Source organism: Coprinopsis cinerea, assembly GCF_000182895.1.
Source record: "Coprinopsis cinerea okayama7#130 chromosome 5 map unlocalized cont3.5, whole genome shotgun sequence".
Taxonomy (NCBI): Eukaryota; Fungi; Basidiomycota; class Agaricomycetes; order Agaricales; family Psathyrellaceae; genus Coprinopsis; species Coprinopsis cinerea.
This window is the reverse complement of record NW_003307540.1, coordinates 496,377-521,708: the sequence shown is the minus strand read 5'-3', so window position 1 is coordinate 521,708 and position 25,332 is coordinate 496,377. Positions and strand designations below refer to the sequence as shown.

The following is a 25,332-nucleotide window of genomic DNA, read 5'->3' as shown; positions in this document are numbered from 1 at the left end:
AGGAACTCCTGCTGAACTTCGACTTTCTTGAGCCCCTATCTCTCTTCCCGACGCGGCGCGCAGATCCGTTTCCAAAATAGGAGCAAACACCGCGTTCGACGCGTCAGCCCAAGAGTCGATTACGCCTCATCAAAATCACACTCCCTTTGCACTCCCCTAATCTCCATCCCTTATCCCTTTCATCTCACTCATACCTTACGACCAACACACACCTATACCTCAAACATAGCTCAAGATGCCGTTAGAAGCGACGATGATGATAATCGACAATTCCGAGTACATGCGGAACGGGGACTACCAGCCTACACGCTTCGAAGCCCAGTCGGACGCTGTGAATGTCATTTTCCAGACCAAGACTGATTCGAATCCGGAGAGTACGATTGGGGTTATGACGATGGCTGGACCTGGGTGAGTCTTTTGGAGGTTTATGAGTTGGAAGGGGGAGTGTGATCTGACTATGGACTCTGTGTTTTGTATTGCGTCTTTCATCGGTCCTGGGATTGGATTGCGGACTCGGATTTGGCATTGGAACGATGCACTGGCAGCCCCGAAGTCCTAGTAACCAACACCAAAGACCTCGGCCAAGTCCTGCAAGGCCTGCACCGCGCCTCCCTCAAAATCGGGGGCGAAATCGACATCCCCACCGCCATCGCCGTCGCCCAACTCGCCCTCAAACACCGCGAAAACAAGAACCTCCGCCAGCGCATCATGGTCTTCGTCGGCTCCCCCCTGCAAGGTGAAGCAGCGGACGAAAAGGCCATGATCCGTCTCGCGAAGAAGTTGAAGAAGAATAATGTGGCGGTGGATATGATTTGTTTTGGGGATGGGATTGAGGAGGAGGGGCAGGGGTTGGGTGAGGGTGGAAGGAGTGTTTTGAAGACGTTTGTGGAGACTGTTAATAGTAATGATAATTCGTGCGTTTCCTCCCTTATCATTATATTTTGGAGGCAGGAGCTAACGGGTGTTGGACAGGCATATGGTAACGATCCCCCCAGGCTCAGCGCTCCTCTCCGACTGCATCATGTCCTCCTCCGTCCTCGCAGCGGACAGAGGTGCACTGATACCCGAAGAACTGCGGATGGGCGAGGACGGTGCACCTGGCGGGTCAGGAGGCGCAGGTGGGTCCGGAGGCGACTTTGAATTCGGCGTTGATCCCAGTTTGGATCCTGAGCTTGCAATGGTATGTCTCTCCCTTTCCCTTTGAGACTGTGACTAATGGATGTGGTGGTAGGCTCTACGACTATCGATGCAAGAAGCGCAAGCACGCGAGGCGGCGGAGACGGCTGCTGCGTCTTCGTCAAATGCTCAAGCTCAGTCATCTTCATCATCTGCGCCTGCGGCTGCCGCCGCTGGTGGTGCTGCCGCCGGTGCTGCTGCTGCCGCTACGGCTGCAGCTTCATCCACGGCAGACGAAGACACGGAGATGGACCCCGAGCTCGCTAAAGCACTAGCCATGTCCGAACAGAAGGATGTGGAGATGGAGGATGAAGAGGAGGACGAAGATGCGGCTATTGCTAGGGCTATCGAGATGAGTATGCAGGAGGAGGAAGAGGATGATAAGAAGAAGTCATGATTGCCTTTTGTCTTGAGCTTATAGCTAGGGACGTTGTATTTTTTGCATTTGTTGTTTTTTTTTTCGATTCAGTTCTATTATTCATTGGTACTAAGTATCTTCGGGTTGGGGGAGATTACTGCATGACGCTCTTCATTGCGACGGTGCTAACCACAATCTTATCAATCGCGGTACGCTCCTCTGCACCTTTGAGAGCCTTGATCGCCGGTTCCGAGTTGAGTTTGTAGTACTACAAACGACTGTCAGTCTACCTGGAACACGGACACATCCACGAATCAAACACAAAATAGATAAGAAACGCACTTTCTTGATAGCCGCCCAATCGGTTATCTCCTCGAGTTCAGAGAAGGGTACGATGTGCCCGATGACGACGTCTTTCATGAGTTCTTGTGCATTGGAGGGTGGGAGGGCTACGTCGCCTACGCGGACGACGATCATGTCGGTTGTGGTGTCTGAGACGCCATAGCGGCGGATGGCTTCTGTGATCTGTGAAGCGAGATCGTATATGAAGGGCAGTCGGGAACATGGCGAGAGCGTACATTGTTCGTTGGGTTTAGAGCGAACAGGATCTCGGAGTGGACGTATTTCGTTTTGAGGGCGTCTTGGGTGAAGGCTAGTATTGCTTGGTGAATTGCGGTTTGGAGATGCAGTCTGCTTGTGATCTATGGATTCATTTCGTTCTGTTAGCATTCGTCCAGAGCCGTCGACTACCCTCCCCACGACGAGGAACGACTTTAAAGATAAGATATACGAATGCACATAGTCCCTCAAATCCAGATAACGAGATATACAATACAACCCACCAATTTAGCCTCAATAAACGCAAAATTCACCGCCTCCCTCTCCGATTCACCCTTCTCACCCTCCATCGTCGAGGCTTCGATAATCCTCTTGCGTAGTTGGGCTGCATTTTCGACTTGCCGGAATAGAGCGAATTGGGCGAAGGATTTTGTGGGTGGGAAGTGCGGGAAGGTGAAGCCGTCCATGGGTCGCAGATGAGGTTTTGGTTCTCGTTGGACGTTGGTTCGCGCCGTAGTGGTGGTTTCTGGTCGGATGGATGCTGGTTCCTCGTCGTATGTGGGTCGTATGCGAAATCAGGCCAGTTCTTGAGAAAACCTGTGGGTATGGAATACCGGAGTGGGAGGGTGGTGGTGGTTCAGAAGAAAGCTAGATAAGCGCCCTGTGGTTGAGGTTATGGAGATTGGACTCGGTGGTACGGTACTGCCATGGATGTGGAGACGGCATGTTGGCTGGGATACTATAGAACCTGTATATCTCGTTAACCTTTCACTGCAGGTTTGAGAGTTTGGTGTGTCGATGGTAAAAAGTAAGGAATAGTACCGCGTCTGAAGACGCGTGCTCGTCGTCGGCACCGCCCCTGATGGCGGCCTCGAGCAGTGGCTGGGTCCTCCTTAACGCCTCCATGTCCATTGGATTGATATTAGCGTTATCTTCCAGGACTGAATTGGCGTATGGTGACACAGAAAAGAGCGGGCTTCAAGGTCAAAGCATCGACCAAAGGTGGTCGTCTGACCTGGAATTCTCGTCTATACACGACTGGAGAAATCCAATAACACAGTGCAAAGAATTGTAACAGGAAACGTCGGGTTGAATCCACGGAATACCGCCGTCGTCGTCGTCGTGGCATTCGTGGTTGAAGGACATAAATAACAATCCCGTCTCCCATCAGCGCGCGGGAGTCGTGGTCCAGCGGCGGTCAGCAGCACCGCCTCTGATTACACTCTTGCCCTCCTCCACGTCGTTCCCTATAGTCTATTCTCCCCTTTTCCCTGGGTTTTCCTTAATTCAGAGGGCTGGCAACCTCAACAAAACCGAAAACGACGCTACATCGAGGAGGATAGCGACTCAGAGGGCATTTGGATTGACGCAACATAATAATCGCAGTTTGGACCCCGACTACACACAACCCTTCAGAAGGCGACAGCGATGATGGTCTCGTCGAACCTTTTCTCGGCGCTCGTCGCCTCGTTCTTCGTCTCCTCGCTCGGGCTACCCGTAGACGCCAAAGAGCTGCTCCAACTCACACCCGACACCTTTGACTCGGAGGTGTCCAAGGGATATTGGTTTATCGAGCACTACTCCCCGTATTGTGGGCACTGCACGGCGTTCGAGCCTACATGGAGGAAATTGGTCGATGAAGCCGAGGAGGAGATTCCTGCCGTCAAGTTGGCGCAGGTGAATTGTGCGGTGCATGGTGGTGAGTGTTCTCGGTCGTATTTCTTTTGAAGGATGGAGATGGCTGAGCGTGATGTACGTAGATCTGTGTAACAAGAACAAGATCACCGGGTACCCCACCCTACTCCTATTCGAAGACGGCAAGATCATCGAAAAGTTCAAGGGAGGTCGTAAACTCGACGCACTCAAAGGCTTCCTCAAGGAGCACGTCAAAGTCGGGGACGACGTCGACGATGATGATTCCGACGATGATGACAGCGACTCGGACGACGACGATGATGATGACGACGACGACAAGCACAAGCCCCACAGGGCACACACCGCCGGCACGCTCAACCCCTCCGGCCAAATCGAAGAGCTCACCTCAAAGACCTTCCAAACGGCCCTAAACCGCGGACCGACGTTCGTCAAGTTCTACGCTCCATGGTGCGGCCACTGCAAGAAACTGGCACCAATTTGGATGCAATTGGCTTCCTCACAAAAGGGCCGTACGCAGATCGCAGAAGTGAACTGCGACAACGAAGGTGCACTGTGCAAGTCGCAGGACATCAAAGGCTACCCCACCCTCGTCTACTTCCAGAACGGCGCCCGCTCCGAGTACGTAGGCGGACGCAAGCTCGACCAGCTGCAGGCCTTTGCGGACAAAGCCTCTGCCGAAACCGTCCAACTCCTTAAGAACCCCGCGGACGTCGAGAAACACATCAAACAGGATAAAGTCGCCTACGTCCTCATCTACACCTCGAACGACCGGGATATCCTCAAGATCATGCGCGAGGATTCGTCGGTGCTGTTGGGTTCGGTGCCGATTTATGCTACGCCTTCCGCGGTTGTTAGGGAGAAGTATGGTGTGCCTGTTAGTGTCCCGTGGGCGCTTGTTGCGCTCAAGGACCACGATTCGGATACGCCTTCTGCGACGCTGTACGGTACGCCCACTTCGACGCGCGAGGACCTCAAGGCGTGGCTTACTGCCAATCGTCTACCGACCTCCCTCGAGCTCACACAGGATACCTTCCAGAGTGTTATGAACGCCCCACACGCGCCTCTTGTTGTCATTGCTACCTCGAACAAAATCCTCGAGGATAAGATCCAGAATAAGATGGAGGAGCTAGGTCGCAAGTGGCGTAAGAGGAATAGGGGGAGTGGGGTTGTTGGTGGCAAGGATGTTGTGTGGACGTGGATGGACGGAGAGAGGTGGAAGGATTGGATGAAGAGCATGTATTCGATCAAGATTGATTCGGATGAGGATGATTTGGATGATGTGAAGGTTGTCGTTGCGAGGCATAAGGTACGTCTTTGGGATCTTAACTTAGTCTTTAGGTTTTGTGTGGACGCTGATTGGGGATGTGGGGTAGGATTTGGTGTACTATGACCAGGATCGCTCTGGGAAGAGGTTCAAGCTTACCCATGGAGATCGACTCTTCAAGGCGCTGGATGATATCGTTTCTGGAAAACTTGGATACAAGAACTCTGAGAATGTGATTGAGCGGTTTGCTAGGGTGAGCGCTTTCATCTCATTTCCCTAATCACTCGTCATTTTCCTTTCCCCTGTTACACTCATTCATTCATACTCACTCACCCATTTTCTGATACTCCAGACCATCAACAACAAAATGATCTCCCTCGAAGTATACATCTCGACCTACCCCTTCCGGTTTATCTTCTTCCTCTTGACAGGCCTCGGAGTCTTGTTCTGGGTCCTGTTCAAGTGGGTAGGCAGTGATGCTGCGAGGTTGGAGAGGGGGGATCATGTGTTGTATAAGGCGAAGGAGGGGAGGATTGATTAGATGATCGTTGATCGTTTGATTAGAGCTGGTTTTGGGTTTGTAGATTGGAGTTTGGCTTTTCGTCAACTTTTCGTTGGTGTGTTCGATATACCTGTTTGAGGGTTGGTGGAGGTGGAGGTGGTTTGGGATTGCGTTAGGTACCACCCCGTGTGCTGATGGACTAATTGTTTTGTTTTAGTTTTGCAGATATAGCGTAATTATCGTATGTATTTGTCGTTCCTTTTCTTTTTTCGCTACATACTTCAAACCGTGCCAGGTGCTAGGGGCTCGTGATAAGACTGTTCCTTCAGCGGGCCGCCAGTTGACAGCAAGACAGAAAATCGCTGTTTTCTTTGTTCCGTTCGGAAGACTGTAGATAGAGAACTACGAGGTACGTATACTATGGCTCACCAGTACATCGAATCCACCACTGAATCGAATTTTGATTGCAAAATCGTAACCATTCATCAATTCGATCACTAATTTCGCCGATGGCACTACAAATTACTGATGCCCCCGCCTTCCTTCAAACCATCCTACCTCCAAATCCCATCCGTTTTCTTCAAAAAAAAGTGCACCATCTTCATTTAGTAGTCATCTGGAATCGTCGTTCCAATTTTCAGGTCGATTGGGCCAGTGGAAGACGAGATTCAATTCAGTGGTGGATTCGATGTACTGGTGAGCCATAGTATGCGTGCTGGAGGCATGGGGTTTGCAAAGGGAGACCCAGATTGGGTCTAGTTTAGGTACGTATATGGTGAAATAACAGGGATGGGCGCTCAGGTGGATTCTGATTGATGGCTAGATGACGAGAAAGGCTACATTGGCGCTTAATTCGGAAACGTGCGGTATGCTTCGTTCTTTGTGCCTAACACCCCGCTTTCAAGGCTGAAGGGGCCTCAAGTATAATATATCACGTTTGAGCTCTATATTAATAGCTCTGCTAATTGAAGAACAGCCTGTATACGAGCCTAACTCTGTACACGGTCTATCCAATGCGGCTCTCCAACCTCCTCGCCGCTCTATCGCTCGTTAGCATCGCATATGCTGCCGTCACAAATAAAGGTCCTAGTAAGCGACCTCCAGGTCATCATGGTCCCTGGCCACCAGCGGTATGCAATCCGAAAGCAAAGGGGCCTCACCTTGAAGCGCAACAAAAAGCAGCTTTCGTGGATTATACGTACCTGTTGACCGTGAAGCACGACATCCTGACGGCTTACAATCGATGGGTTCCAGGGTGAGCATCTTCAGACGGCTAGCTCAGACTCTGCTGTTGAACACACTCTAAACCCCCTCCGATGTCAGCCAGTACATAAATCATAACCCCTTCGCCGAGTCGGGGAGAGAGTTCGCCATCGCGTTCCTCAAGCCATATCATGACGACCCGAATTTCATTACGACGAACGTTACTTCCTTTGCTGGAGGCGGGTATGGCTTCATCCATCTGAAGCTGTTCTTCCCGGATCAACCCAATCCCGTAGTGTCCATGGACTACTTCAGGTTCGAGGGAACGTGTATCGTTGAGCATTGGGATGTTGGAGCGGAGATTACTGGGGACGAGCCCAATCCTATCGCGTATTTCTGAATTTAAACCTTGATATCTTGAGCGTTGTATGTCCACTACTGACTCTACCAACTTGAAAAGAGCCGTACTCGCTGCGATCCGAAACCAGGAACGCGTCGGTCTGATCACCAGACAAAGATGAAACGGATGGAATGTGCTTGGAAGACACGGACGCGAGTGAACAAGGGGCAGGTTCCATGGGCGCTTTCCATTCCCTTGTCCGTTCCCCCTCTTGATTACCCACGTTACTCGCCGCTCTGGAAAGTGTTTGGGATCTGCAGACTTGATTGGAGACGTTATGGGCTTGTGGCGGCACCTTTCATGACCCCGTGCTGATTGAAAACAGTTGCTCTCAATTTTGTGACAATGGCGGTCTCTCTTGGACCTGGGAACATCTCTGAATTTACCGTTTCTATCGGTAAATTGGAGATATAAATAGCAGAGGGAACCGACTCATTCTTGAATCCTGAGCGTGCATTTGCCGACGTCATGCGGTTGCTTCTAAAATCTTTCATTTCTCTTACACTTGCCGTCTTCGCTGCGGCGTCTCCCCCTGGTCTCAATAAACCTCCAGGTCATCCTGGCCCATGGCCTCCGACTGTATGCAACCCGAACGCCAGCGGTCCACACCTCCAAGCGCAACAGCAAGCTGCAATGGAGGACTTTACCGATATTCTATTTAATCAACGAGACGTCCAGGCAGCTTATGACAGATGGGTTCCAGGGTGGGTATCATTACCTTCACTGTCCCAATTGAACCTTTACTTAGATTGTGACAGGCAATACATCAACCACAGTCCCTGGGCGGAGCAAGGTCGCCAATGGGCGATAGACTTCCTCAGTCCATATTACGCAAATCCAGAACACAGAATATCGAACGTCACAGTCATTGGAGGGAAAGGATACGGTGTTATTCACTTCGCGCTTCAAATCCCGGGCGCTACGATTCCTGACGTCACAGTGGCTATCTACCGATTCCAGGGGACGTGTATCGTCGAGCATTGGGATGCGTGGATGCCAATGTCCCCTGAGGCTACGAATCCGATAGCGTATTTCTAACTTAGGTTTTATTTAGAAGAAGTCGTGTTTGTGAAGCTCGTTCCAATTAAAGATGGCCGTGTGCGGCTGGCACTCCAATCATCGATGACCCCCATGATCGATTTGCGCGCTTGATAAGCGCTTAGACCAACAGGAATGCCCTTGAACGACATCTTGAACATACAAATTTATTGCTAGATGAAAGTGACATTGACGCTGCGTGAAGGACACCAAGCTCAGAGACCCTTAGTTACGTTTGGCCTCGGAATTCATAGTTACGAGAGTTATGAAACCATATTCTTCTCTTCCGCTGAGGGTTCTGCTGACTGAAAACCCCGAACATACCCAGGGGTTTCTAACTCCACTGGGTTATTTACATAGCTTGACGAAGATGAATTCCAGAGGCTGTTCTGCTCTCGACCCTTCTCTTCGCTATGCACCTCTACACTGGAAATTGGATCGCATTTGTTCTCGCCGGGTTGGTCGCGGTCGCATCTGCCATTCCAGGCAATCGTCCACCTAGTCATGAAGGACCCTGGCCACCAAAGGTCTGCGACTATACGGCCAAAGGTCCTCATCTCGAAGCCAAACAGCAAGCAGCCCTCGCGGACTTTGCGCGTCTCTATGTTGTAGCGAACGATATCAATACCGCCTTCAACCGATGGATCCCTGGGTAAGTCGCTGGCCTTCTACGCACCAGAAGAGAAAGGGAGCTCAATTGCATTATTAGAAAATATATTCAGCATAATCCGAACACAGGTCAAGGCCGTCAGCCAGCCATAGATTACCTGAACGGCGTGTACGCAGATGGGACGGTGACCAACACGCACCTCACCTTTTTTGGAGGACAAGGATATGGGGCAATTCACTTCAAGTCGACGCGCCCGAAGGCCAATGTTACCTATGCGATACTCGACTACTTCAGGTTCGAAGGGACATGCATTGTTGAGCATTGGGATGTTGTGCAGGAGATTACGGGAAAGGAGCCCAATCCGATTGCGTACTTCTAAAGCATATGATTGTAAAACCGATGCCGGGAATCTTCGATCGCTTTTAGTCTAATAATCAAATCATTAAGGGCCGAACTCCTTCACCAGTGTAATCAGTCGCAGATAACTTGACCCCAAGGACCGCAATGCGCCTGCTCCCTCCCGGTCCGTGATTTGCGTTTTCCCAATCACTTGCGAAGGCGATATTATCGTGGTACCTTTACCCCTTGGCATCATGTCACTTGGGGGATAAGAAGACGCCGTCTCGCCATTTTCGTCTCTCCGACTATTCTGCATATGGCCGTTCATTCCCTTTCTCTCTCGGAGATGAAGGGTTCGTGTGGACTTCGGCGCTCGTTCTAACATCACCAAGTCGAGTAGCACACTCTTGAGAATCGAATAAGAACATGCCTCTGGATTAACTGTCAAGACACAGACATTTCTTCTTCCGAGTGCTACATGCATATCCCTCAAAGAGCCCTCCTGTTCTTGTCTTTCTTTGTGAGCTTCTTTGTCCTCGTTTCGGAGCAGCATGGCGTTCGGGGTCGCCTCATTAAGCCGCCACCTCGTCCACCTGGCCCTGGTCCATGGCCACCCGCGGTCTGCAACCCCAATGAAAGGGGACCGCATCTGCAAGCAAGGCAACAGGCCGCATTAGCAGACTGGGCTGTCCTCTTCTACGAGAATGAAGACATTATTGGTTCCTTCGACCGCTGGATTCCTGGGTAAGTTGCGACTTCAATGGAGAAGGTATTTGCTTACCGATGCGATGTTCTTTCGATAGGCAGTGGATCAACCATAGTCCAAATGCGGAACAGGGCAGAGATAATGCTATCCAGCGTCTTACGACCCTCTTCGCAGACCCAAGTGTTGCGATGACACCCTTCAACATATTCGCCGGGCAAGGCTACGGCTTTGTCCATTTCAAATTCCTCCTACCCAGTATCAATGTTACCTTTGCCGCGTGGCACTCCTTTAGGTTTGAAGGAACCTGTTTTGTGGAGCATTGGGATGGTGTGCAGAGGATTTTTGGGAATGAGACCAATCCTATCGCCTTCTTCTAAAGACGTGGAAAGATAAAGAGTCGCACTTTGACTTGTACTGTTGGCAGTTCCCACAATGATCGTACAGACCTATATTCATGATGCAAGTTCAACTGCATATGGTCAAAGCAAGGTGACCAAGCGCTCGAAGAATACAGTGCGCCTCGCCGTGATGTTCAAGCGGAGTCTGAAATGTTTTCCACGGTGAACGTGGGCGCTACCCATGTTGATCGTTGAACGTTGCACGCTGACCAACGACGACGAGGCGCCAATTTACCCCAACAGCACGCAAGGTCCGCGCACTGGCTGCACAAATGCGACGCTCTACCCGTCTGACAGCGTCTAAGCAGCCCGTACAGGGCCTCCCAACAGTAATTCTCCCAACAGAACTCGTCTCTTTAATTGTCGACCAGTTGATTGACGACAAACCGGCGCTGAAGGCATGCTCTCTGGTTAACAAAGCCTGGTCACAGCCCTCTCGGGAGCTTATATACAGACAAGTCCTACTTGGGGCACCCAAACCGAACATCCGATGCAAACAACTCCGCAAGCTTCTCGAGGCTCAACCGAATCTCGCAAGGGCAGTCCAAGTCGTCGACATCGTCCAGGATGCAAAGAGTGAAAGGAGCAAGTACTCCGATGGCTGGCTCAAATCCTCAAAGGACATCGCCTACATTCTTCCTCTGCTCACCTCTGTGCACGTAGTCCGGTTGTCAAGCCATCCTGGGTTCCTGAATTGGTCCTTCATCCCTCCAGACGTCAAGACGGCATTCTACAACCTGTTTTCGCAGCCCCACGTCAAGTCAATTGTCTTGGTAGACATGATGAACATGGACCTTACACCCTTCAGGCACTACCACCACTTGGAAGCGCTGGAACTGCGCACCGTGGACGTGGCAGACGAGGAAGAGGAAGTTCGGATCTTACCTCCGAAAAAAATTGAAAAGGCCACTCTTGTCGGTGGTGGGCAGGTATCGACGTTGAAGGCGCTTGATCTGTTCGACTCTCCAAAGGCCGTGCAAGTCCTACTCAAGGGCTCCGAGCTTGAATCGGATCCTGATTCCCGGGGTTCGCAGGCTCAGACCCTCAACCTGCGCCATATCCAAAAGCTTACCATTGGTACAATGCCAGATGAGACCGATGACGAGCGGGCGGTATGGGCATCTGTTATACAATTCTGCTCTACTCGGGTGGAACATTATGTCCTCCATGTGGACTGGGGTTTCGATCCAATTCTTATGGATATGAAGCATTTCCCTCGCCTCACGAGCTTCACCCTCCATATGAACGCCGAGCTGGTATACCCTCCGGCCTGGAATAGCGGCCACGGTGCGACAATCCTCGAAGGTCTTTCCACGCTGTCCCTTCAAACACCACCCCTTCCGCTCTCCCACTTTACTCTCATCGTCAGCGTCACGGAAGACATAGATTGCACGAGTCTGGAAGGCAATCTCCGCAAAACGTTTCTTTTCAAAAGTCCTCAGTGGCTTGGGAGACTGGGCGGCATTCTGGGGAACGAGGAGTCCCTCCCGAAGTTGGAAAGCGTGCGCTTATTGGTCGAGGTGCTGGTCGACTCGGAGGTGCGGGAAGTCGGTCGTTACACCGATCACGCAGCATGGCGCAGGTTGGAGGCTACAGTCAAGAAATCGCTTGCTGGGCTGAATAAGCGAGGTATCCTGGAAGTGCGACAGTGAGTTTTTTTTTGTCGTATACATAATCAAAAGCTCAGCTAAAATCTCACTCGACAGATTCCGCGAGGGCGACGATCTTTGAATAGAGCTTGTGGTAGATCTGGCCTGCCTGTTCGCCTTAATGCTTATCGCATGTTGAAATCATCAAGAATGGACCGTCGTTCATGGGATGTTATCGCCGTGTTGCGTTGGATATGAGCTCTAATTCTTGATACTTGGTGAGAAAAGTGCCACAATACTATCCAAGCATCCTCTTGCTGGTATCGCTCACGCAGGTGCGGCCTCCTTTGTCCAAGCACGGTCTTCTCGCACTGGCAATGGCCGGTTGATTCAAGGTTGACAGCGCTTTGACCCACTTGGCTGAGTTTGACACCCTAGCCACCGCAAGAGGGGCCTTGGCATCGGAAGGGACGCGTCGCCCTGAATGCGCTTTGAGCTGGATTCTGAACGGCATGTCTTTCAAAGCGCCTCGCCCAGTCCGTGGATAAATAGTCGGCTGAACTCCTGTTGGGGTGTAACTCTAAATTCCATCAAGACACATGGATCAACCACGCACTCGGTCTGCAATTGCAGATCTCCCCGTCGAGCTTTTCGTTTATACTCTTTCTCTCGTCGTTGGCTTCAGCGCTGGGGACGCGTCTCGATTGCTCCCCGTCTCTCGGCGCGTCCACGACGTTATCCTTGGAACACCTTCTCTTTGGACTCGCGTTGCTTTTGTCCTTCAAGCCGATGCTTTGACCAGCATCCTTGCTGGGATTGATCAAGCTCTCGAGAACTCTGCAACCCTGCCCCTCACGTTGGTCTTCTCGGTCACTGCTCTCCCTTCCGTCGTTGTGCTCAACCAGGTCGTCCGTCGAGTCTTTTCTTCCGGAAGCCGTTGGCGAATTATGAGGATCACTTTTATCGGGGAGTGCAATATGTCCCATCCTCAATCTTGGATTTTGGGACTCTGGACACTCACCGAAGTAGCTGGAGGGGCGTCTCCTTTCACCCGCATGGAAGAACTCAATATGGACCCAACGGACGCTTGTGTACACCAACTGGGTCGCTTAACACCCTACAACGTTGAACATTTGCACTTCCCCCGACTTTTTCCCAACCTTCGAAAACTGAGGCTGGTCAATGCTTCTTTCCAGAACGCATGCAAGCTGGGGGCGCAATTGGCTATTACCAGTCTTGAAGAGTTGGAATTGGTGGGTATTTTCTGGCAGGCCTCGACGTTTTTGGTGCGAGATATTCTGGAGAAGGTTCCCGGACTGAGGGTGCTCAAGTTCAAGGCGAGGGAGGTTAATTATCGGGTTGTGCCAAGTCAAGTAGGAGATTCCCCTTTGGCTATCACGCTGCATGCTTGCTTGGAACGGCTGACTTTGGGAGGCCCCCAGGATTTTCTCAAGAACCAACTTCGGTCTCTGAATTGTCCCTCTCTCATTGGCCTCGTGCTCAAGTGGAAACCGAGTAGGAATACATCGGCTAACCCACCCGAGCCATTTGATCTCGTCGGGGAGGTGCTCGAGATGGTCAGTCGATCTCGATGTCGGCTAGCCTCCCTCCGCCTCGAGAAATTTGCCCTCTCCAACGATGATCTAGTCCGCCTATTCGTCGAATTGCCCCATCTCCGTACGATTTACCTTATCCTGCGAGATGGAGGCGGAGCGAATGGTGGGTTCCTAGCAGATCTTTTGGTTAGGTCAAATTCGGAACCCATTTTGCCTAGGTTGGAACGGCTCTCGGTTTCGACGATTCCAGAGCGAGCAGGGGGGACGCCGTACACCTTCCCATCGAACGGGTTTGTTGATTTTGTCCAGGATGAGAGGAGGTCTGGTCAAGGTCCGTTTGCTCGGCTTAGGAAAGCCACGCTCGCGTTTCAGCCGGCTGGTGTCGTGTTCTCTCAGGTCAGGCCCTGAGCTTTGATTTTGGGTCCGTCTCTTTGTCTTCCTTCCTTTCCTTTCTGTTTTACCTAATCGTTTCTGATTCTGGGGTGTATGCATTTCTTACCAGCGGTGGTATATTTGGCTATTGAACAAATGAAGTCTACTAATCTATTAATCTACCTTCCTAGAATGAAACCCATGAGTTTGTTGCCGATGGCGGCCCTATCATGAATTCTTTCGTCCGGATTGCCGAGCCTGTCAATGGCGCCGAACTTGAATAGAACCCTGTTTCAAATTCTGCCCTGCTCACAGAGACAGCTTCGCCTGACAGGGATCGTAATTTTCGGCCTTTTCAATTCGGATATCGTTTTATTTAAAGTTCAGTCAGCATTGTCAATTTGTGACAGGGGATTATATGACTGGGCAAAGGGTAACCAGTATGCGCAATAAAACGCCAGGGCTTGTGTGCCCTTTTCTCGTAAATAAGGACATTCCCTGCTGGCCACGAGGCGATAGAGACTGCGACTGCATGTATTGGTTTGTAAGTTTATGGATAAGCAGGAGCGATGGTCCGGAGACCCTCCCAGTTTTCTGCTTCGTTGCCGGTGAGTTAGTTACCCGTTTTCTCATTAGGAATGATGAGGAGCAGTCAAATTTGGTTTAGCTTGCAGAGTCACAGTGGAGTCGTCTGTTTAACGGAGAAGGAAAACACTGAAAACACGAGGAGGAAACAGAGTTTAGTGGTGCACAGCCACCGAACCAGGGTTCGCACGTGCCTCCGAATGATTCGGAGGACCGGTGCGAATGGACGAAGAGTCGGGCCCAACGATTTTACATACGAACTCTTCAACCTCTTTTCCCGACTTTCCTTCCTTCATTTCCCCAGGTTCTGCGCCGGCCCTCCATAGTCCCTTCGTTTACCTGAATTTTCACGACCAAAACGACGACCAAGAGTCTAGTATCGACACCCAAGACGCTTCAAGGCCGCTTCCAGCAATGAGCACCGAAAAAACGACGATCCCAGCTCGCCGTCGGAGGCACTCGAACTCGATGGACACTAGCGACCATTCGATTCACAGTCCAGCACCAGCCAGGTCCTCAGGGTCTTCCCTGGTTCGAACCACCTGGGGAACCACGGTTGCTCCCCCACCGAGACCCAAGTCATCTCCAGGGGAACGGCCTGCTCAACGCCGACGCCAGAGGAGCCCAACGCAAAGCTCGGAATCAGAGGGGGAAAGAGATGGTGGTGTGGACCAAGATGGGGACGTGGGTATGAACCAGGCCGACGAGGTTAACGAGACAGCTCCAGGTAAAATTCGCGCGGTTCTAAAAGTAATAAAGAAAACCCAAAATGACAAAACTAATGAATAAACCGAAAACCACTAGATCACGATAAGATTGAGAGTTCCCCAGTTGCGCCGACTCCAACAAACCCCGTCACAATCTTGAAAAACAACAATCGAGAAATGTCCAAGGCCGCTGCTAATGGTTCGCGCAAGTCGTTGGCTGGGAACGACGCCAGTCCTCGAGCTCAGGCTCAGCAGCGACAACCGTCAGGGGAGTTCGGGGAGTCTCGACCAACACGCCCTCTGCCCTCGTCCAAGTCACGAAAAGCGCAACAAGTCAACCCTTACACACCGATTCAACCCGTCGCCAACCCGTCGATGCTTCCCGTCCAGGCACAGGTCGCAAAAGGCCCCTCCCAGCGAAAGCTGTATGTCATTCTCGAACAGGCGTGCTTGGAGGCATACAAAGTCTCGTCGAGTGGAGGAAAAGGGAGGAATGGAAAGGATGGGGAGGCAAAATATACTTTGTTGAACTGTGACGATCACCAGGGTATTCTGGCGAAGACGGGCAGGGACATCGCAGATGCTAGACCTGACATCACCCACCAGGTGAGTTTTCGTGTCATTTTTCGCTCTTCTTCGCCTATTTGTATGACATACGGCTGTGCTCATCGTTCCATTCCCCAGTGCCTCTTGACGCTGCTCGATTCCCCTCTCAACAAGGCCGGACTGCTGCAAGTCTATATCCATACAGCCAAAGGTGTCCTCATCGAGGTTAACCCCCATGTTCGAATTCCTCGAACCTTCAAACGGTTCAGTGGATTGATGGGTACGTAGCTCTGGCTTACTTACTTCATGCTGATTTACTTTACCCCATCACAGTCCAACTCCTTCACAAGCTCTCGATCCGAGGTGTCAATGGACCCGAGAAACTTCTTAAGGTCATCAAAGTGAGTCTTTCTGAGCTCCCATCACCTTTACCAACTCACATTGATTCTGCAGAATCCCGTTGTTGATCATCTACCCCCGAACACCATCAAAATCAGTACGTCTACCCCAGGCATCCTGATTGACTGTTGGGTCAATGTTAACTCCTACTTCTCAAGCTCTTTCCGGTGACGCACCGACGCAGCGGCTCTCCAGATACCTGCCAACCCTTCCGACAACACACAACATCGCTGTCTTTGTCGGCGCCATGGCCCGGGGCAAGGATGACTTCGCTGACGCCTACGTCGATACGAAGATCAGCTTGAGCGACTACCCTCTCAGCGCTAGCGTCGCTTGCGGGAAGGTCAGATATTCGACATTCCCTCTTACCCTCCTGTTCTGACACGTTCGCTTCCTCTCTCAGTTCTGCTGTGCACTCGAAGAACTCTGGGACGTTGTCTAAACCCAGATCCGCCAACGGTTTGCGGCTTATCTTATGCAGTTCTTCGTTTTCCTTCTTTTTATGGTCACGTTCGTTTTGTAACACCTTTCAACGACTCCTCCATCTGGTTCATGGCATCGGAGAACCGCGACCGCTTCCGTCAACTTGTCTTCAATATTCGTCCCATTGCACGTTTCTTGTACCCCTTTACAACACTTCCCGCAGCCTCCTTAATTCCACCTGGATCCAACCAACGTTCTTATCCACTTCACATCCAGTTTCTTGGCATCTCATTCCCGCCATAGTTTTCATCAATTCAAGCGGCATCCAACTGTTACACCCGACTGCTTACGTCCCGACGACACTGAACCACGTTCAACACCTGCATTTCAACAATATCCGAGGACTTCCCAACCGCTGACACGTTCAACACTTGCATTTTTCAACAACTGTATCACAATCCTCTCCCCCTTGCTTTCTGGTATCTGCACTTCAACTCGCAGAAAAAGTTACTTTTTTCTTTCTCCTTCCACCCGTTTTTTTTCTCTTCCAATGCGCTTTCGGTTGTCCAACCACCCGGCTGCGCGTTGACAATGTTCCTTTCCCTCTGGTTTAAGGTCGCATTTATCGGTTTGTCCGCTACGCCCAACTGCTTCTCGTAGTCGGACCCTCGGACTCCTGGACTGCGACTGGACTTGCTCAAAAACCTATGCTGTATTTGTACCCCTATTAATCCTCAGGCCTTTCTTTCTCTGGTTTTTTGATTATTATAGTGATATGTATACGTATATATAAAACTCATGTATGACTGATTCTGTGGTTCTCGATGAAGTGGGCTGTCTGCTCGGTGAAGGAATAAAGTCGTGCCTTTGGGGGGTCGGTGGGAGATTGCACGGTTTGAATAGGGGCTCGCCGTATTGATCCGGACCGGCATCCGGATTGATGCTTTGATCGCAGGGGACTCGTGCAGTTTGCGTGCAGCTCTGCTTCCACCACGAACCTCGACAGCAATGACCACGGAGCCGGAGCCATTTCTAATTTCTGACACTCCCCAGCGTCCGTACCCGTCTGAATCTCTGGGAATCGTCCCACACAGGGTACCAGCAGTTTCTGGGTTCGCTCCAGAGCTATCGTCAAGGAACTGGAAAACGACAAACCCACCCTCCAGGCATGCAGCTTGGTGAACGGCACTTGGTTGCATTGCGCCAGCTCCTTCTGTTTGCGTCGGTTACTATCGACCTCCCTTCTTCGGCTAGGAGACTCCTCGAAGTCCTCGAAGGCCGACCAGATCTGGCTCGAAATATCCAGCGCATCGCCATCCACAAGAGTTGGGAGAAGCGCGTCCGTTATCCTGAAGAGAATGGCTGGATATGCGCTGCAGAGCAGGACCTTATCACCCTCTTCGCACTTCTTGTTCAAGTAAGAAAGGTTTCCATCACCACCGACAGGGCCTTCCTAGATTGGAAGCTGGAAGTCTCCCCCAGCTTGAGGGCCGCACTGTGGGACCTGATTGGGCTTCGATATTATCCGGACTGGCTCAATGCGTTCACTCGTACCCTTCCACGCATCCATGGCTCTCCCGCGAGGATTTTACCTTTACTTTCTCCCCCAATTTGGAGACACTTCACATGGAAACGTGTCGACATCTTGAGAAGTACGATTTCCAGAAGATTCTTGCAAGCCTGGAAGAGTTGGGAAAGCGATGGGAAGGGGAGCTCCAGCTGAAGACCTTCGTATTCTGGCTTGCCTTCAAACCTCCGAGCCCGGGAGAACGGCCCCTACTAGCGGACGTGGAGTCGTTTCTTCAGCGAGAAACTATTTTGACGCCGATGGACCGCATTCTTTGCAACGAGACGGAGTTTCCGCAGTCGCGCCAAGTCATCGTACTCATCGACGATTCGCATCTGGTCGATAAACTGGATTCTCTGGCTTTCAAGTCCCTTGGAGCACGAGTGGGGGACAGGTGAAGGGTCTGATGGAAAGAGGTAATGCGGTGAGTCGTTCACCTACTGCAGTTGCATTTAATTTCCAACGTTTGAATATATCTCACAGACAGAATCCTCATAAGCCACGCTAGAAATGACATATTTATTCTAAATTTATAAAAGTAGGCAGGAAAGTCTAACTTGCAGCTGTCAGGTAATCTGTCTGATATAAAAGAGTGAGAACATGCGAGAGAACCCAGCTAATGTTTCTTACGAAAGACTATAGACGAGGTTATTTCCGAGCTTCAAAGTTGCCACGCGAAGAGGAGCAAAGGGACCATCACCGCCCCTCCGAGGATCTTCAACGAATTTGGCGAATGATTCGACGAGGGAGGAGGATTCAAAGGGGACCATATTCGACAAAACCTGGAAAGAGTCCATCTGTTGCAAGAACGAAGCATCTGCAGACATACGAAAGAGCGTTGCGAAAAGACTGTCGTTCGGCTGCATATCCCTGAAACAGAGCTTGACACTTCTAAGTCGAGGGAGTCCAATGAGTAGGCGGACCATGTCGTAGCTGGGCATGTCAAACCAGTCCAGCTCGAGAGTCTCCAACTGGCACAGCGACCGAGTGACCATCGCAGAGACCTCTGCGACAATGCTACTCCCACTGGCGTCGCCTCTCGCGAAGTTCCCAAGGCAGAGGCGGGAGAGCGACGGACATTCCAACGGTCTCAACTGGCGTACGATGAAATCCAGGTTGCCAATTAGATGCAACTCTTCCAGGGCAGCGTGTCGAAGAGGTTTCAGCGTCCAATCCGAAGCGGGATAGATCGTTTCCTCCCTCACGCTAAGGCGTAGCATCTTCAGTTGCGGAGTGTTGGCAAGAAGCTCCCTCACCATGTACGGCACAGACTCGTAGAAATATCCCGAAAGGGTCAGCTCTTGAAGAGACGAGATGGCTAACTGAGTGGTCAGCATACGAACTGATCCAAAATCCAAGGACAGTAACAATAGGCGCCGCAGATTAGGAAAGAGCTGCCAGAGAGGCCAAGATCCAACGTCGCACCTTGCCCGCTGTCCACGGAAGCCAATGGCTGCCCGGGCCAAAGCATCTAGAGACAAAGTTCGGACATTCGTGAAAGGAGTCGTAGTTGGATTGGCGTCTCTTGTGACCTTCCATAACTGCGGAATCCAGTTCTGAACGCAGAACTCGGGAGACTGGGCTCGAAACGTCACGTACATATGCTGCCATTTAGATCCAGACACAAAAATATGGCGGGTAATACTGTTGAGGTGATCTCGAGTAATCTCCGTGTCAATCTTGAGACGCAGTGTAAGGGGGAGTTCGCCGGAATATCGGATCGCACGACCCATTCCGGTGAGAAGATCAACGACGTTGTTAGGGTTCGACAGGGTGGAGTATACCTGTGTCCAGAGTGCGGGAATTGAGAAGAGTAGGTTGTAGCTCTGTCGGGTGGCTAGCATGTACTCAGTGACGTCGAAGACGGATATACCGTTGGGGCCTGAATTGGCGAGAGCGACGAAGACGATAAAAAGCTCTACAGATAGAGATTGTAACTCGACTGGAGATCGAGCGCGTGCTGATACCTGCTGATCCATTGTCTGAATGATCAAACTGTGCGGGGGTTGAACGGCGTTTTCCAACCGCCAGCTCTTTAAAGACCTTTGTTGGAATACGCTTTGACCAGGTGTCAATGCGCCTTCAATGCCCTTGACCATGATATGCATAAGCGCCCATCAGGTCCCATCTGGTCTTGTGTTGCCAAGATGCTGGAAGGTCCAACTTGGCAGGAGATGGTCTCGAAAACTCTAGCACCGTTCATTGGCCAATCAATTTGGATTTCCGGAAGGTAACACACGTAGATGAACACATCGTTTTACAAAGTATAATTGTACACAGAGAATACTATACACCAAGCGCGCAACATTCGACGCTCAGCTCCGGCTATACTTAACCTCTTCATCAAACATCAAGCACACCCCCTGAAGCTTCGCAAATGGTCCATCCCCCATCCTCCTAGGATCTTCAACAAAATCAACAAACGACTGAGTATCAAAAGTGTGTTTCGCACCGTGCATAGGCCACATGCACGTCCTCACACCCAAACACTGCAGGTGGGGGAGAACAGGCTCGTCACCCGCCGACCTCTCCCGCAACATAGTGAAAAGGCTCTCGTCGACCTCCTCCGCCACGTAGAGTTCGACCCATTTCAGATCCGGAAGTGCGACTAGGAGACGGACTAGCTCCTCGTTGGGTAGACCCATATACCTCAAGTCCAAATACTCCAGCCGGCATTTGGAGAGCTGGACCATGGCGAGTATCTCGCCGACGATATCGATGTCGGCGCCGGGAGCGCCGTCTTCAAGGGTGAGAAAAGGGTGGTGGAGCAGCTCGAGACGTTTAAGTGCTGGATAGACCCAGCCCCGCATCTCCTCTACCGTCCATTTGCGATCCTGGCCCAAAGACAAACATTCCAGAGATGTATGCACGCGAGGGGACGGCGTTGAGGACCTTGGCGTCGCACCACCAGAGACGGGCACGATACTACTATTACCACTGCCAGTGGCAACGGGAGCGCTGGAACTCGGCGGCGATGTCAGCCCAGGCGGGAGGTGCGTTACATCGAGCTCGACGCACACGTCAAGCTCTTTCAATCCTGGAGCGTGGGTTAAGACATCCCCGACCCAGGACGTCTCGGAGTGCACGTCCCTCAAGCGGTGAACGGTCATAGTCAGCATCTCAAGCGTTGGGATGGCGAGCTGCGCTGGAAGCAGGTGAGCAGAGTGGAACTCTATATCTTCTAGCTGGATAAGTTGGGCGTTGGGGAATATATCTTTGAGGGGCCACAGCGCTGGGTCGTGGACGACGCTGCGGGTGACCTCTCGGAATAGAGCGACGCTTTGGACGTTGGTGAACGGACTGGAGCCCGCGAGAGAAGTCAGCCTCGACAGTTCGGAGATCCAAGTCTGGATGTGCGCCACGTCGCACGTCAACCTGAACCCAACCGATATCTCCTCCCACCTCTCACCGACCTTGAAGACCTCTCCTGCAACCCTGACCACATCCTCCTCCTTCACAAGCGCGTCATCAAAGCCAATTGAGAAAGCCAACGGACGCGATTTAGACCTCTCGACGGCATACTCGATGCCCTTACTTAGCATCGCGACGTCCTCGCGAGTTTTGACGCACATGGAGACTCGAGTCCAGAGTGCGGAAGAGTTTTTGAGGACCTGGTACACCCGCCGACAAACTTTCATGTAGTCCATCACTTCGAAAACGGTGGTTCCCTCTTCATGGATCAAGTTGGCGTGGAGGATGATCTCGCAGAGGAGCTCGGCGGGGAGGCAGGCGAGTGGGCCTTGTCTGTGCTGAGGTGTACGACGAGCCTGAGCCTCCAGTAGCAATTCGGTTTGGGGGCGAGTTTGAACTCGAGATCGGTCTGATACTCGGAGAGCGCGTTGGGACATGGTGGTAGAGTTTGGCCTTGAACGCGAAGACATTTGAATTTGCGAGGCGTTAATTATTTAGGTCGGCGACTCGGAGGGTAGTACTCGTGAAAGGGAAAAAATCTGAGAGAGGCTTAGCTTTTTATACTTTATGAACGTGCGAGGCTCTCATACGCTCTGACACGAGAAGCTTGGACACGGGCCCACAAAAGCTTTTTTCAAGGCCCAACCTTCGCTCTGGACTCCAACCGTCCTGGCGCCGGACATAAGCGCCCGTGATGGATGCCGAGATTTGGCAATGGTCCGAGCATGGGAGTCGCCGTCAACACACGAGCAGAAGTCTGACACTATCCAACTAAGGGTATGTAAAGTAAGGTAACTATTATCCTACACAATCACTCTGGAATTCCGACTCGAGTTTTATACCTACTTGGCACTCTTCCCATTCCCCTCCTCGAGTTTAGCCAACTCAACATCAAACCACACCCGCCTCGTCCACCTCCTCCTGCGTGTAACACTCCCTCCACCCGCGGTGTACGGTGCTGGACGTGCGCCTAACCACGCGTCGTTGGTGTATACCCAGCCGTCTGTCGATGGTTCGTCAGTCTTCATTATATTGCGCACGAATAAAGCAACAAACCTTCATCACAACCAACTCCACTCCACTCTCCCACCACGTCCTTCCTCCAATCTTCCGTCTCGACAAAGGACCAGCCGGGGGCGAGTGAGAAGGTGAGGTTGCTACTGGATTTGGAAGTATTCGCGGTGAGAGATATTCGTGAGCAGTCAATTGGTCGAGCGCGGTCGATTTTTTAGTTGTTGCAACAGAAGCCATATTCGAAGAACGACATGGAAACGAGAAAGGGAAAAGGCACTCAGTCAGCAATCCACCACCAAGCAAAATAAAAAAAGCATGACGTACCTAACTTCCCCACTAACCTCAACCCCCGTCCCACCCCCGTTCCCCCCATCCCGTCCCCTCGTCCACGCACTCCGTTCATTAGGTCTTAAATTTGCTTTACTCCATTTTCCATTCACCAACGCCGTCGACGGCGGTGACGACGAAATAAACGAGGAAGCCGAGTGCGGCGGGGACAGCGGGTCCGACGAGGAAGACGACGGCGTCCCGCCAAACCTCTCGTTCTCCCACAACTCCACCTCCCACATCTCCGAATTCCAGCACTTGTCGGTGAGCCTGTCGTTGTCGATTATGCGTTGTACGACGGTGGAGAGGGGTTGTTTGAGGAGTAGGGATATTTTATCTTTTTCGTTGGTACTGCCTGTGCCTGGCCCTGTAGTGCCTGCCCCGGGTCCGAATAGACTCCCTGCATCTTTGATTTGCTTCGGAGGGGATGATGGGCGTTTACCGAGACCACGCCCGAGGAACAACCCCAAGAAACTAACCAGCCACCGCGTTCGTTCTTGTGCTATTGAGATTGCAGTGCGAATGGTAGGCACCACCTTCTCGAGTACGAATTTGCGTAAGGCCACGCCCACCAGGGGGTTGCTGCGTAGCCTGTTGACAGCCCTTTGGACCAAGGGGTTGGTAGCCATAAACGGTGCCAAGCCGCCTAAGAGGAATACGAGTCGGGTGGGGAAGGTGGGTAGGGAGATGAGGAATGCGAGGAGGGGGAAGGTGACTGTGAGCAGGATGAGGATGTGGGGTGTGTAGGGGGAGTGCGTGGGAGGTACAGAGTGGGAAGAGGATTGGCCCCCTGACGCTGTTGAGGTGGTGGAGCGGGAAGTACGGGAGGAAGGTGGTTCGCGCAGGTGGGCGGGTGTTAAGACAAAATGGTAGACGTAGGGTTCGACTGCTGTGAATAAATCCGAGCTATCCAATTTCAGAGTTTCAGTATTTAAGTTCGGGTATTAATACAAGGAGGTAATACGTACACCGCTCCCATTAGGTTTTGGATACCTTGGATGTTGGCTTGCCAGGGTATAGAGCCTTCAGGTGCCGTCGCTGGCGCGTGGAGGTGCGCTGTATCTTGGCCATTTGGGTCGGATGAAGAGGGCGCGGAGGTGTTCAGTGAGAATGGGCTCCCTGAAGGAGGATAAGGGTATGTTGATAGGATAATCCCGATTATTGCTGCATGTGGAAGGAGAAGTACGAATTTAGGGAAATAGCCTAGTATTGATTAGCCCGGTTAGTGGTTAGTTGAATAAAGAGTAATGGAGTGAGACACACATAAGAAAGCGTATAAAGCCATCCAAGTTAGCGTGACCTTCCACCCTCGTTTCCAGAGAACGATCTCCTCAATCCGGTCTTGCAACCAAAACACAGGCCCAATCTTGGATACAAATCGTTTAAAGTTGTTGGTCATTATCGGTAACGATAGCGGGTCCTTCGTAGATAACAACGTATACTTCTCCGGGTCGAGTTTTTGTCGTGGATTCGAAACGACCGGGTCTCCTCCTGCTGAACTCCCATTCGAATCGTCGTGTGAGGAATCGGTGTTAAGCCCAGGGAAGGACGAGGAGAGTAAGAGCTGGGGTATGAATCCCAGTGTGGGCGACGCTAAACCTCCAACGCCCGCGCTCAGCGACAAAGATGACATCCGGGCTCGATGGCCAGGGTTGAAACCATTGTTCGAGGACGACGATGCATCGGGATTGGGGAGCGACGTGAATACAGCTGGGGCTGGCCTAATGTCCGTCGAAGTTGCGCTGCGGCTTGAGCGCAGACGAGTTGCGCCTGGCGGGATGTCGACGTAGTCGAGCGTCGCCATTGTCGAGGTCGACGTCAGACACGCAGTAAGCGGGAATGGATTTCACGCGCTTCGTGACACGATCAGGGATGACTAAGCTTTTGATGCGCCCCTGAACTCCCGATTTGGAAAACACGCGATCCCGCCGTCGGTGCGCGTTTTAGGCTCGCAATTGATTCCGATTTTTTTTGGAAGCCGAGAAGCTGTCTCATAGCTGGTGGAGGTACCTTGTTCTTTGCTCGAAACAAAGGAGAAGGCATTAAGCGGAGATTGTTGTTATCACCTCGAATCGCGGAGTAAATTATTTAAATATTGAAGCCGAATTGACGGAACTGATCTTGTCATTTAGAACAAGCCGTCTCATATGACATTGAGGTCACTAGTGTTCTCCCGGCCTTCTCGCTCCTTCTGACCATCACCAGCACCACTGCGCTTGGAGCTTGTGACCGTATTTCCTCTTCTCTTATCACGACACTAATAGACTACGCTCTAACGCGTGGCTGACACGAGTCATTTGCTCATTTAACTCTGAGCCACTGGGTCTTCCGCTTCGGTCGCGAGGTTTCTCCACTCTCCTCCTGCTGCGCTTCCCAGTCCCCCGTCGACTGTTAGACTCGCCCATCATCCATTGGAATCAAGGATACACGCAAAAACTATGCCTACATCGTCAAGCAGATCGACGCTCTCGCCAGGAGAACTCAAACGCAAATACGCTGGGTTCTGGTCTCCGGACGCTAAACGTCATATCAAGGATATCATCTACGATCTCAGTACGCTTTTTTTTCTCTACTTTATCTACCTCGTAATCGTTACTGATATCGCCTAGTCCCAGTAACAGAATCGCT

At 51.6% G+C, this 25,332-nt stretch overlaps 14 protein-coding genes across 14 annotated transcripts; 10 read left to right on the top strand and 4 right to left on the bottom strand.

Moving 5' to 3' along the window:
* Positions 1 to 235: 235 nt before the first annotated feature.
* On the top strand, positions 236 to 1,573 carry CC1G_08234 (ubiquitin interaction domain-containing protein family protein; the record flags this gene model as incomplete). The annotated part of the gene is made up of 4 exons (XM_001839315.1): positions 236 to 408; positions 546 to 914; positions 973 to 1,180; positions 1,232 to 1,573. The coding sequence occupies 4 exons, from the start codon at positions 236 to 238 to the stop codon at positions 1,571 to 1,573; spliced, it is 1,092 nt and encodes a 363-aa protein (XP_001839367.1).
* Positions 1,574 to 1,688: 115 nt separating this feature from the next.
* On the bottom strand, positions 1,689 to 2,559 carry CC1G_08235 (hypothetical protein; the record flags this gene model as incomplete). Its single annotated transcript, XM_001839316.1, has 4 exons — positions 1,689 to 1,802; positions 1,877 to 2,059; positions 2,113 to 2,235; positions 2,377 to 2,559. The coding sequence occupies 4 exons, from the start codon at positions 2,557 to 2,559 to the stop codon at positions 1,689 to 1,691; spliced, it is 603 nt and encodes a 200-aa protein (XP_001839368.1).
* A 961-nt stretch (positions 2,560 to 3,520) lies between these two features.
* On the top strand, positions 3,521 to 5,553 carry CC1G_08236 (thioredoxin domain containing 5; the record flags this gene model as incomplete). The annotated part of the gene is made up of 4 exons (XM_001839317.2): positions 3,521 to 3,791; positions 3,853 to 5,054; positions 5,122 to 5,265; positions 5,365 to 5,553. 4 exons carry the CDS (start codon positions 3,521 to 3,523, stop codon positions 5,551 to 5,553), a joined length of 1,806 nt encoding a protein of 601 aa, XP_001839369.2.
* Positions 5,554 to 6,527: 974 nt separating this feature from the next.
* Positions 6,528 to 7,117, top strand: CC1G_08237 (hypothetical protein; the record flags this gene model as incomplete). Its single annotated transcript, XM_001839318.1, has 2 exons — positions 6,528 to 6,769; positions 6,838 to 7,117. The coding sequence occupies 2 exons, from the start codon at positions 6,528 to 6,530 to the stop codon at positions 7,115 to 7,117; spliced, it is 522 nt and encodes a 173-aa protein (XP_001839370.1).
* A 468-nt stretch (positions 7,118 to 7,585) lies between these two features.
* Positions 7,586 to 8,155, top strand: CC1G_08238 (hypothetical protein; the record flags this gene model as incomplete). Its single annotated transcript, XM_001839319.2, has 2 exons — positions 7,586 to 7,821; positions 7,876 to 8,155. The coding sequence occupies 2 exons, from the start codon at positions 7,586 to 7,588 to the stop codon at positions 8,153 to 8,155; spliced, it is 516 nt and encodes a 171-aa protein (XP_001839371.2).
* Positions 8,156 to 8,568: 413 nt separating this feature from the next.
* Positions 8,569 to 9,144, top strand: CC1G_08239 (hypothetical protein; the record flags this gene model as incomplete). The annotated part of the gene is made up of 2 exons (XM_001839320.1): positions 8,569 to 8,807; positions 8,865 to 9,144. 2 exons carry the CDS (start codon positions 8,569 to 8,571, stop codon positions 9,142 to 9,144), a joined length of 519 nt encoding a protein of 172 aa, XP_001839372.1.
* A 438-nt stretch (positions 9,145 to 9,582) lies between these two features.
* Positions 9,583 to 10,187, top strand: CC1G_08240 (hypothetical protein; the record flags this gene model as incomplete). The annotated part of the gene is made up of 2 exons (XM_001839321.1): positions 9,583 to 9,848; positions 9,908 to 10,187. The coding sequence occupies 2 exons, from the start codon at positions 9,583 to 9,585 to the stop codon at positions 10,185 to 10,187; spliced, it is 546 nt and encodes a 181-aa protein (XP_001839373.1).
* A 293-nt stretch (positions 10,188 to 10,480) lies between these two features.
* CC1G_08241 (hypothetical protein) lies at positions 10,481 to 11,939 on the top strand (the record flags this gene model as incomplete). Its single annotated transcript, XM_001839322.1, has 2 exons — positions 10,481 to 11,856; positions 11,915 to 11,939. The coding sequence occupies 2 exons, from the start codon at positions 10,481 to 10,483 to the stop codon at positions 11,937 to 11,939; spliced, it is 1,401 nt and encodes a 466-aa protein (XP_001839374.1).
* A 457-nt stretch (positions 11,940 to 12,396) lies between these two features.
* On the top strand, positions 12,397 to 13,761 carry CC1G_08242 (hypothetical protein; the record flags this gene model as incomplete). The annotated part of the gene is made up of 1 exon (XM_001839323.2): positions 12,397 to 13,761. One exon carries the CDS (start codon positions 12,397 to 12,399, stop codon positions 13,759 to 13,761), a length of 1,365 nt encoding a protein of 454 aa, XP_001839375.2.
* Positions 13,762 to 14,610: 849 nt separating this feature from the next.
* Positions 14,611 to 16,404, top strand: CC1G_08243 (nucleolar essential protein 1; the record flags this gene model as incomplete). The annotated part of the gene is made up of 7 exons (XM_001839324.2): positions 14,611 to 15,037; positions 15,115 to 15,623; positions 15,702 to 15,843; positions 15,897 to 15,964; positions 16,017 to 16,059; positions 16,121 to 16,305; positions 16,366 to 16,404. Exons 1-7 carry the CDS (start codon positions 14,725 to 14,727, stop codon positions 16,402 to 16,404), a joined length of 1,299 nt encoding a protein of 432 aa, XP_001839376.2. The 5' UTR covers positions 14,611 to 14,724.
* A 1,149-nt stretch (positions 16,405 to 17,553) lies between these two features.
* On the top strand, positions 17,554 to 18,350 carry CC1G_08244 (hypothetical protein; the record flags this gene model as incomplete). Its single annotated transcript, XM_001839325.1, has 2 exons — positions 17,554 to 17,802; positions 17,868 to 18,350. The coding sequence occupies 2 exons, from the start codon at positions 17,554 to 17,556 to the stop codon at positions 18,348 to 18,350; spliced, it is 732 nt and encodes a 243-aa protein (XP_001839377.1).
* Positions 18,351 to 18,578: 228 nt separating this feature from the next.
* CC1G_08245 (hypothetical protein) lies at positions 18,579 to 20,051 on the bottom strand (the record flags this gene model as incomplete). The annotated part of the gene is made up of 1 exon (XM_001839326.1): positions 18,579 to 20,051. The coding sequence occupies one exon, from the start codon at positions 20,049 to 20,051 to the stop codon at positions 18,579 to 18,581; it is 1,473 nt and encodes a 490-aa protein (XP_001839378.1).
* A 216-nt stretch (positions 20,052 to 20,267) lies between these two features.
* On the bottom strand, positions 20,268 to 21,800 carry CC1G_08246 (hypothetical protein; the record flags this gene model as incomplete). The annotated part of the gene is made up of 1 exon (XM_001839327.1): positions 20,268 to 21,800. One exon carries the CDS (start codon positions 21,798 to 21,800, stop codon positions 20,268 to 20,270), a length of 1,533 nt encoding a protein of 510 aa, XP_001839379.1.
* Positions 21,801 to 22,205: 405 nt separating this feature from the next.
* Positions 22,206 to 24,512, bottom strand: CC1G_08247 (hypothetical protein; the record flags this gene model as incomplete). The annotated part of the gene is made up of 5 exons (XM_001839328.2): positions 23,968 to 24,512; positions 23,673 to 23,907; positions 22,915 to 23,610; positions 22,420 to 22,523; positions 22,206 to 22,366 (listed from the first exon to the last, which is right to left on the bottom strand). The coding sequence occupies exons 1-5, from the start codon at positions 24,101 to 24,103 to the stop codon at positions 22,206 to 22,208; spliced, it is 1,332 nt and encodes a 443-aa protein (XP_001839380.2). The 5' UTR covers positions 24,104 to 24,512.
* Between the last annotated feature and the right edge of the window lie 820 nt (positions 24,513 to 25,332).